Here is an 11,433-nt window from a genome sequence, read left to right as displayed (position 1 = left end):
TTAGGTTTAGGGCAGTTATTTTAGTATAATATGCTATTATATTTTTTGTTAATATTTTGTTTTAATTTAATTTTTTATATTTTCTGTTTTAATTTTAATTTTAGTCAAAGTTCTTGTTTTTTTTAATGGTTTTTGTCTTTTTTTTTTTTATATATCTATGTTTATATGTATTTTTGATTAAGTTTTAGCATTTAGTTAGCCTAATTTTAGTACTTCAACAAAGTAAATGAAAATTAGTAATGTTGCTTTGGCAATTTTTATATTGTATTTTATTTTATTTGATATTTTAGTTGGTTTTAGTTTTAGTTAACAATAATAACCTTGGTTTGGGTTGAAAAAATCTGGTATGCAAAATTTATTTTAAAATTTAATTTATAAAAAAAAAAAAAAAATTATTTAAAAGTGCGACAATTTTGAAAATAATAACAACAGCAACACGATTAGTAGTACGTCAAAGGTAGAATTTAGGAATTCACAATTTATAGACCACTAAAATAAGCAAATTTGACCATATGAACTCCTTTAAACAAAAGGTCAGATTTTCAGTTCAGCTTTTTGCCTTAACATTATGCTGACTATATTATATTATATATTTTAAGAAAGAAAAAAAAAAAAAAAGAAAAAAAAAAAAAAATATATATATATATATATATATACACATTGTAAGCGTTTTGAATAGGGGTCTCAGACTATTGGACCACACTGTATTTTTACATTTTTTTTATTTTGCTTGTCAATACAAAATGACCAATTTTGGAGCACAAGATCATGAAATCCTGAGCCTTTTCCAGCCGCTGGATGGCAGTGTTGACTCTTAAGAGATGGATGCAAAGAGTCATAAAAGGACTCAATGAGTCATCTGGCTCTGGGAAATAGTCTAGCACAATCAGTGCTCTCTCTCAGAGGACTAAAAAGAGCTTTCATACGCTGTCGCCATCTGGAAGCTCCATATGATTACATGTAGAAAAACCCCAAGAACGATTAAATAAAATACAAACCAGTGCATCAGCTTAGAAACTTTATTAACCACTTGATACTACCTTCACTTGGCAAAACTTAAGACGAAAATTGTGGTTGATCACATTGATTTCATATTTTTATTCAAAGCTGACAAACTACATAAGAAGCGTCCGTGTCAGAGACTCTGATGTGTTCGTGAACACTACGCGAGGAGACGGACAGACTGACAGCACACATCACTGTACTGTCACGCCACAGATGAAAACACAGCTATGCAACTCGGATGGGATTGGAGTGCTATCATAAATACAAAGATCTCATTGCTTTATTTGATATCTACAGTTTACAGTACACTACTCATATAGAGCTAATAATGTAACGACATGGAAAGCAAGTGCTAGTCACTATGACTATACAGCAAATATGAATGCAAGTGCTCACTTCCTCATGACAGTCTTGGCAAGTCAAACTAATCTTAGTTGTTGTTGAGGACCCACCATGACGCTGTAAAAAAAACCAAAAAACTTTATTATATTATATTACATTATATTATATTATATTAAGAGATAATTTGTATGTAATTCACCTGGAACCAGCATAGTCGTCATCATTTCTGGCGTCTCTAAGAAATCCACATTGCCTCTCTGAAAGGTTTTACTGTAATTGGTTTGCAGATGACTATAAATAGAAAACAACAACACTTTTCAGGCAGTTATATTACAAGTTGAATATTTTTTTACTATTGATTGCATTAAGGACTTTCTAGGATTGTATTATGAAAAGTGGTTTGAATCAGTGAAAATGAGAGAGTGACTTACTTCTTCCACATGTTGCTTTGCTCCCAGAACTCGTACAGTATGAAGCGGGACTCATTGGCAAGCCGCTGAACTGCAACGCTGCCAAGAGAGCAGAGCCAGTGTAGGATTACTATCACTGGTCATGTCATAAACTTCTACTGTTTTTGAAATATGGTTAAAGTGTCCTGCCAAATGTACTGACAAGCATTTATGTACTTTTAATATGTAAATTCTCTTGGTATGTTTAAATATGTTTGTCATTACATATTTGTGACCATAAAGTTGCAATTTAGTACATTTAAAGTATATTAACTTTAAATGTAATATTGAACAACATACTGCAATAAAAATTACAATCAAGTACTTTACATGTGCTTTAGTACGTTAGTCAACACATCAAAATAAGAGTACTTCTTTAAAGCAAGACAAAGATTATTCAAACATAATGATTTAAAAGTTTTTGGTAAAAATGTTACTTTATTTCAAAGTGCACTTTAAGTGTGTTAGTACTATTTAATTACACTTAAAAGGCATTTTATTTCAAAAAACATTTCCAAGTGCAGTTTTTTAAAAATACACTATTCATATATGAAGGACACTACAAGTGCAATTTGAAATTGAAATTTGATATTCTCATAACCTAGCCCACATTCCCTTTCACTGAATGGAAAATAGCAGTTTGAACATTCTACAAAACATCTCATTTTGTGTTCCACAGAAGGAAAAAGTTCATAAAAAAATGAGGGTGATTAAATGATGACAGAATTATCATTTTTGGATGAACCGTTCCCTTCATTAAAAATAATGAGAATATTGGTAAGCCATCAAATCCTTCATTCAATGTTCTTGGCGTGAAAGCTTGTCAGTGAGTCATTTGAACTGATGAGCTTGAATGAAGTCAATTATCTAATAAGCTAAAGTAGAACTCTTCATCCAAGCCATTCCCACTAATTAGCCAATTAGGAAAAAACTCGTGAGTAAACCAGACAAGGGGTTCACTTTTTTTGGGAGAATGTTCCAGAGAAATCTACTGCTACCTGACGTGATCACTGACATTTAGTTAAAAGTCAAACCTGGACTGAGGGCTTATAAACACACGGCTACATGCTCGCAGCAAGCTGCAATTCATTCACGGACCGTGAGCTTGCTGATGTTACACAGGCTATGACACGTGAGAAACTGGATGTTGTAGCTTAAATATTTCAATTGGATTTTAATGGAAATAAATACATAGATCAGTCATGAAACTCTTCCACACAGCAAATTGGTTCTCCTAAATCCAGCGGCATGACTATTCAATCTTTTTGTTCAATCAATGTAACCTATTTATTTCCGTCCCGAACTGGTTTAACTATAGAGCTGGTAAGTCCCGCCCCTTCCGCTAACCCCACTGGACCTCTAGGTTGAAAAATCGTCAATGCAAGTGAATGTGAGAAAATAATTATTTTCTGGTCCCGTTTGAATTTTGCCATGAATGTGAACATGTGTTGTCTGTGAATTTTTAATATAATTTTTCGTGTGAAGAATGCTACAATTTAGCGGGTAGACTTTGTGTGAGAGCACTTTGCGGACTACAACTCTTCGCTGCTTTCGACGGGAATCTGAAGAAAGAACAGCCCATTTGGTTTGAATGGTGACATTTGGGTACAAAACACACAGGCATCTCGATCTGTCTCCATAGATTATCGCAGCATTAGCGCCGTGATTTGACAAGTGGAGGGAAAATGTGTTTATGGGGTGACGTCACATAGGCGACATGTAGTCTTTCTCGTTATGTCTTTTCCACAACTGCTAGCCGAAGAATCATACAATATACTGTCAAACTCGTAACATGAAAAATTATATAAAAAATTCACAGACAACATATGTTCACATTCATGGCACAATTCAAACGGGACCAGAAAATAATTATTTTCTCCCATTCACTTGCATTGACGATTTTTCAACCTAGAGGTCCACTTGGGGTTTTACGGATGGGCGGGACTTACCAGCTCTATAGGTGCAGCATGCCATAAGAATTTCCTAGCCCCCCTCCTTCACCAGCACCACCTGCCTAGATTTTTCCTAGATTCTGATTCTCCCTACTGTCCTTGCAGCAGCAATTATCCTATTCCCTATATATATGCATGTTACGGAAACAGCAGCAGCATAGAAGATCTAGTCCACCAAAACAAAGCCTATGTACATTTTATTCTTATCAATAAAATCTTAAGTCTATTATGAGAGTAGTCATGATTGAATTACAGGTATTTTCCTAGAAACCCATCATGGAGAAAACATCTAGATCCACAGTTCTCCACAAACCCAGAAACTGAAATATCTGATTCATCGAATTTAAACACATGGATATAAATACCAATTACATGATTTGCCTAATGTGGAGAACTTCCCTAGACTGACTCACAAAGAAAGCTGTATAAATGCAACAGACATTAACCCAGATGCAGTGGCAGTGTGTACTCACTGGAGGCAGCCGGTCTGGGCGCTGGCACTTTCAGTGTACAGCCTTAGAGCCAGCCGAAACTCCTCCACGTCCTCCTCCAGCACGGACAGCTGCCTCTGCACGATCAGGATGTGCTGGGAGGAAGGTCACAGAAGAGAGCAGCCCATCAGAGAACAGCAGTCAGAGAAGATGCCTCATATAGGATTCAGACCATGGGTTATTTATAAAAGTGTGCGAAACTGCTCCTAGATCAGTTTTCTCTTGCAGTACATGAAACCCTGATGTTATTCTGACTGATTATTTATGAAATATTCCCTTTCAAACATAAAGATAATATGGGGAAAGTAGTAAGCAAAAAAATAGTCCAAAAAGACAAGGTGATAGGGTTGAGAAGCACTGCAGGAGAAATATTATAAAATTATTATTAAAAATATCAGTAAGGATGGTAAGATTTTTATTGTTTTTAAAAAAAGAAGTCTCTTATGCTCACTAAGGCTGCATTTATTGGATTAAAAACACAATAAAAACTGCGAAATTTTATTGCAATTTAAAATAACTGTTTTCTGTTTTAATATATTTTAAAATGTTTGAAATTGAATTACTGTGATGGCAAAGCTGGATTTTCAGCATCATTACTCCAGCCTTCAGTGTCACATGATGCTTCAGAAATCATTCCAATATTGCTGATTTGATGTACCCTGGTAATCCAGAGTTCTCGTGAGAGCACAAGTTGAATTTGCTCAGCGAGTTACTCTGGTGTCTAGTAATGATGCTCATTAAATATGCCCCTCGATCTGAGCTGCACCAATCACATCGGGTTATCTGATATAGGCGGGCCAGCGGCGAGATGATGACAGCGCTGTGACGTCAAAGTCATTAGTAAACATTGCAAGATGGCTATGGATGAATACCAGTTGTTTGAAACGGCTTTGGCCGCTACATTGAACGAGTTAGATGTACTTTTTATCTAAAACAGGAACAGAAGACGCCGCTCGAATCGTTCCTTTGCAAGAAGAACGTTTTTGCTGTTTTGCCGACCGGATACGGTAAGAGTATAATCTACCAGTTAGCTCCGCTGGTAGCTGGGGTTTATTGTTGTGATTGGTTGTAGTGTTATCCAATTGCGTGCAGCGAGATTTTCAAATGCACGCTTGGTGCCGCCCCTCGGCGATTTTCATTAGTCGACGCCAGACCATTAATCTTTTAGATTTAGGTCTGCATTTCCAGGCTAGATTTGATGCTCAAGAAACATTTATTATTATTGTTATCAATGTTCAAAAAAGTTTTTTGTTTTTTTTGGGAATCATGATTTACATGGCTTTCTTCCCAGACAAGAGATGTCAGATCAACAATATTCCAAAATTAGGGGGTCCAAAAACTGAATCCAGGAGGGTCAAACAAACGGGAAGACTAAAATGTCCACCAATGGTGCTGTGACTCATTGAGCGTCAGGTAAAGCCATGAAGTCGTGCATCATAATAGCTGCTTTTTATAAAATAGGTTGTTGACAGGTGGCTGAAGGGAACAGTAAGTGAGAGTTCGCACCCTGCAGCAGACGGTGACCTCTTCACAGGCTCTGTGCTTTTGCTATTGCCATTTCCCATCTTTCACAAACTATCTTTATACACAGAAATAGGGGAATAAACTATTCCCATATTTATCTGCAACAAATGAATGTTATGCCAAGTATGAAGTGTTTTTCCTTTATAAGTATCCTCAAATCAAGGAGATCTTTGAACATAGTCATATGAACATGATCTTGAAGACTTGAATGCTTAATGAGCATGAACAAAGCGATGAAATGATACAGATGCATTAGCAATGCTGAAATTGTTATTCCATGCATACAGTTTGTGCTAGTGAATGTCAGTCTGTCAAATGACAAATGGATGCGAGGCTATTTAACTTTAACCATGAAATAGAGTTTCATAGATATTAGAGAGATAAATGATTTCTAATTTGGATGTATTAGAACGTGACTACTTGAAATATCGCTCATTATAAACCGACTGCTTGAAATCCCAGAAAGATCACCCACTTGCTTGTGAAAATGTCTGCGAGTTGCTCTTAAGATTCATGTGAAATAGGATGGGAGTATTACTTAAAAAAAGAAACTACGCACTTGTTTGTAATTTTATGCTTCAGCATGTCCAATATAATGTTGTATTGTGCCTCTATCAGCACAGCAGTCACGCATTACTGTGTTTACAGCTAGTCTCCACAGGGGTCCGGGTGCCACTCTTTCACAAACAGAATCACACACAAACCACCTATTTAATGTCTGACAACAACATCTTGTGAGGATGAGAGAAAAGCTCTCTGAAAATACTGCGCAAAAAAAGATGGCAGAGCCAAATGAGAGAGGAAGAGTGACAGACAGAGAAAAGCAATAACTTGGAACTAGTTTTCAGATCCTCACTGTTTCGACGACAGGTGTCTGTGGTCACTGTGTGAATGATTTTCTGGGAATATGGTAATAGACAGAGTGATCATAAATGACTTACTGATTTGGTGGTGCTCTCCAACACCTCTTCTTCCACTGGCTCCAAACGCAGTTCCTATTAATTTAGAAACAAGCTAGTTTTTCCACATGTTTTTAAATCTCATGACAACATGCTAAGATGAAATTAAAATTAAAAAGAAATTGCATGACAAGGAAATTTCCCCCCAAAATGCTTGTCACTGTAATGCAAAAAATCTCACACTGGTCAAAGTAATGCGGCATAATCTCATTCTCACTACTATAATACAAAAAAAGCTGTTTTCAATGCAAAACAAAATAACCTTTTTATTACCATAGTACATGGGTATTTCTTTATTATTATTGTAATTTATTATTTTGCAATTCCCATTATTCTCAATAGTTAGATTTTCATTACTGCAAATCTATGCAGTAAATTAATGCAGTACTTATTGTTCTATTTAAATCAGCATAAATTAAAGAAAGTAAATAATACCCAGATGTACAGACACTTTACAATTTAAATGATAGGCTGTGTGTGTGTGTGTGTGTGTGTGTGTGTGTGTGTGTGTGTGTGTGTGTGTGTGTGTGTGTGTGTGTGTGTGTGTGTGTGTGTGTGTGTGTGTGTTTATTAATGCTTTCTCTTGATTTTTGAGTGAAATATTTGAGGAATTTGTGAGATTTAGCCTCAATAGAAGAATTAGGAGAAGGAGTGATGACAGATAGAGATTTAGCATTATACTGAGAGATCATGTGTGTAGCCTGTTGCCTTTTTCTCGAGACGGTCGATCAGCTTTTGCAGTCTGTTGATCTGAGTTATCCACTGGTTGTCCTCTTCATACAGACCTGCAGAAACACACATTTCAGCTCTCTTTCTCTCTTGCTTTTGCTTTTTTTCACTCCCATATGTCTCTAGGAGGCATTTGCTCTGACTGAATGTAATTGAATTGGAATCAAATGAACTTATGAACTCAAATGAATATCTCCTTATACATTTTTTTGCATGAGGAATTAGCACAATTAAAGATGCTTTTCACCTTACATATACTCTTCTAAATTGTGTATTTGATCTGTCAAAATTAAAACATAAGCCCTACTAGAGAAAAATCCATAGAATATCCATATTACTATAATAATAATATAATAATTTGGTTTCCTGTTAAAGGTAGACTATAATCTATATTATTTCTCTTGGGTCTCACCGATAGTCTTTCCTCACACTGCCTCCTACCTAAACTTCCTTCCAGATCTGCTCTCAGCTGGATGCCTGTCGGGTGTGCGTATGTGCCCTTTTCTTCCTCCAGAGCACTGAGGCAGAGAATAATCACCTGAATTGACAAGGTTCAGAAGTGGGTTGTTTGGAGACAAGCTGTTATTCCTTTGAAGTCTTCGATTAGATCTCCTTCCTGACCAATGAATGGGCAGAACCTCTGGCTTCACTGGCCCCTTTCTGTGATTGAGACAGCACACACAGACACACGTGCAAAATCAAACACAAACACACAATGAATATGTGTAACATGTTTTTTTTCCTCGCTCACTTGTTATCAGCTTCTCATTATTCTGCCCAGGGCATGGGAGGTCAAAAATAATTATAACATTAATGTCACATATGGCCAACCAACACAATCTCACGGGAAAACGTAACGATTTTACTCCCTAAACATACCGTCTCTGGTGTGTATGCAGATCGTATTAAAACATACGAATACATACAAATTAGCCACCAATTCTGTAAAATGGTTAAAAATTGCCATAAGATTGTGTTGGACCGACTGATAAATATACTTTGGGATTTGAACCCCTCTGAAATAATAATTTTGAACATGCAGCGGGACTTAGTCTCAGGAGTGAATTTTGAGGGATTTTGAGGGACTTTAACAGATCCCATAACAGAAACGTTGACATAGATAAAGCTGTGTGTACAGTATGTACATAAAATGATTCAGGTTAACTGCTAACTTCCCCTCATGCTTTATTTAACATCGTCCCCTAAGTACTGTGACAACACCACTAAGGACCACTGAATGCCTATGGAAATACAATGTATAGCCTCTTTAGCTAGACTGGATGTCTGCAGCTTTAAACAGCATGTTCCAAATAAAGAATCTGATGAAGAGTGAGATTCCTGGGCTTCACTTCAGACATTTTCAACAGTTTTTGGTGCCATGACCCGGAAAGAACTTCTCGCTTAACATCGCTTGAGTGCTCCTCTATGCAAAGGGAAAAATGTTCTTTGGATAAAGAATGTTCTTACCAAACTTTTCGATAAACAGTTCTTTTGGGAACCAAACATGGTTAATAAAAAACATGGTCAAAAAAATAGGTTTAATATGCTGAAAATATATCCAAGTCTCCTGCTGGTCTTCACTTGAGTTTCCAACAAACCCCAGGTGTCAACGTAACATATCCTGTAGATAAAATTTGTATCTTCATACCCTAATGAGGGGAAATAAGGAAAAACAATCTATTGCTTGTAGTATATGTTAATTGCTTGTAGTATACGGTATGCATATATTCATCTATTGCTTGAAGTATATGTAATATGTTGACATATTTTGAAGAAAATGTGAGTGTAAAACACCCCACCATATTCCAAGAATATTGAGAAGGATTTTTTGTGAGTCCAAAGATGGTTTGCGTCCCTAATTAATAGTAAATCTATGGGATTATTTGACCTGTTTTATTGTCCATTATAGCACATCTCCCTTAAGCAAGTTGCATGATTTGAGGTATCATTCATGTCCATATTATAAATTGTGTGGGATGCGTTACATGCCTAAATGTATACTAAATGTATACGTTCTTTGAAATCCCAAACCCATAAGCAATAATAATAGTGATTCTTCCCTTTAAAAATTGTGTTATAATCCTACATTATCTAGGTCTTTTCGCTGCAGTTAAAGCTAAAATGCCTATGCTAATATCATTCATACATTGCATCTAATTGAATTGCATTAGCAGAAACAGTGTATTCATATGCAAATGATGCTTCAGTGTTTTCATCCATCATCAAAACGCAGTTCTTAAACATTACGACACTGATGCCTCTTTGATTGCACAAGACCTTTCTACCCTGCTCCTCATGCTACCAATTAAAATTAACAAAATAAGTCAGCTTGATTCTTCCACGCTTTCTTCAAGAACAGGAAAGGGTTGCTTTGTAGATGGTTTACGCCAGTAGTATTTTCAGTATCTATCTATCTATCTATCTATCTATCTATCTATCTATCTATCTATCTATCTATCTATCTATCTATCCAACCATCCATCCGTCCATCATCCATCCAGTAAGTATAGCCATAAGTGGAATGAGCAGTCAAAATTAACCCATATGGATGATTCAAGACTTGATCCTGATAATCTGGTTAGAGTTTATTTTGCAGTAATGACCACCTGATTGTACATTTATGATAAAGTAATCATGGCATATATTTTGTAACCGAATACCATTTTACTACTCGTGAGAGTGAAAAATACGAAATGTAATTATATCAGCTGTTCAGCTGTTCTCAGCAGCAGAGGAATGCTGTGCCTATTTTAACTCTGAGACAATGAAATAAATAGAGGCAGGCAGGTGTCAAAATTAAAGCTCGGTTGGCTGCTCATTATCCCTAAAGACACTGTTGCACAACTCACATCCTGAGGGGAGCTTACCCTCCGTGGTTAAAAATGGCTCACAACTGCATCAGCACACCGAATTCAGCAGCAAATCTGCTTGAGCCACACAGGTGAAATTCAGCTAGAAAATCAGAGCCACACAGGTGATTAAACTCAGCTGGAGTCACATCCACAGACCTGCATGAACCAACTGACAAATGCAAGGAATCGTTCTCTAGAGATCAGACACCTCTTATAAAGTGCATACACTCTGGGCTGTTTACACGACACCTTTTTCAACTAAAAACATAAAACTTTTTATGCGTTTTGGCGGTTCATTTACACGACAACAGCGTTTTGGGTGCCTGAAAACGCAAACTTTTGAAAACGGGTTTCAAACGGGTTTTTGAAAATGGTCTCTGTTTAAACATGTCACGGTTTTGGTTTTGGTTCATGTTCATGTCATTGTCATGTTTCTATGTCATTAGCCGCGTTTCCATTAAAGATTCGCGCAAAACTTTTGCGATTTTTTCTAAATATCGATAAAAAACTATTGCGAAATGACGGCGTTTCCATTAACCGATGTTATGCGACTAAAACGTCATTTTTTCCTCTCGCGATAAGTCATTCCAAAAATCATGGCAACGGACGTTGGTAGGTTTATATATATATCACAGTCACGTACCGCACTAAACATTATTATTATTAATGGAAGGAAACGTAAGCGTGTTATCCAAGCATTAATGGCAAGGAAAGAGCTTATAGGCTACTGTGTCTGTGAGCGGCACATATGAAGTGTTTCTGGGTTTTTCTCACTCATTTCTGCTTCAAGGTCTTGATTGTGGCATTTCTTTGAGGTTTAGAATCCAGTATTTCTGTCATTCTTTTGTCTTTTATGAATTCAATAAAGAACTCTGTCTCGTATTCTGTCCAAACACACCACGCCTTCTAAGTCAGGTGACCTGTAAATGCGCAAAAACTGTTTCCATTGCAGTTCTGCGAAATATTTCTTTTTCGAATTGCCTGAAAAACCACCTCATGCGAGCGTAAAAACTTGTTTGCGATAAATGGGAGTTTTTGCGAAATTGACGTGTTTCCATTGAGCGTATTTTCAATTCGCAATTTCAATTTGCGCAATTTGAAGGGTAATGGAAACGCGGCTATTGTCATAT

General features: G+C 36.5%; 1 protein-coding gene across 2 annotated transcripts in view; it reads right to left on the bottom strand.

The window, feature by feature from the left end:
- Positions 1-1,006: 1,006 nt before the first annotated feature.
- Positions 1,007-11,433, bottom strand: part of necab1 (N-terminal EF-hand calcium binding protein 1) — a 33,034-nt gene continuing 22,607 nt past the window's right edge. The window contains exons 7-13 of one of the 2 annotated variants that reach the window (XM_079878911.1): positions 7,990-8,111; positions 7,431-7,507; positions 6,705-6,758; positions 4,222-4,334; positions 1,779-1,856; positions 1,547-1,638; positions 1,007-1,464 (exon numbers count right to left, since the gene is read on the bottom strand). In XM_079878911.1, coding sequence (XP_079735037.1) covers positions 1,436-1,464; positions 1,547-1,638; positions 1,779-1,856; positions 4,222-4,334; positions 6,705-6,758; positions 7,431-7,507; positions 7,990-8,111 — 565 coding nt within the window. In that variant the 3' untranslated portion in view covers positions 1,007-1,435. The remainder of the gene's footprint in view (positions 1,465-1,546; positions 1,639-1,778; positions 1,857-4,221; positions 4,335-6,704; positions 6,759-7,430; positions 7,508-7,989; positions 8,112-11,433) is intronic. The other variant, XM_079878910.1, reaches the window with a different exon arrangement.

The sequence above is a fragment of the Squalius cephalus genome, assembly GCF_949319135.1.
Source record: "Squalius cephalus genome assembly, chromosome: 8".
Classification (NCBI taxonomy): Eukaryota; Metazoa; Chordata; class Actinopteri; order Cypriniformes; family Leuciscidae; genus Squalius; species Squalius cephalus.
Note: the sequence above shows the minus strand (reverse complement) of the source record. Positions and strands in the feature narration are given on the sequence as shown.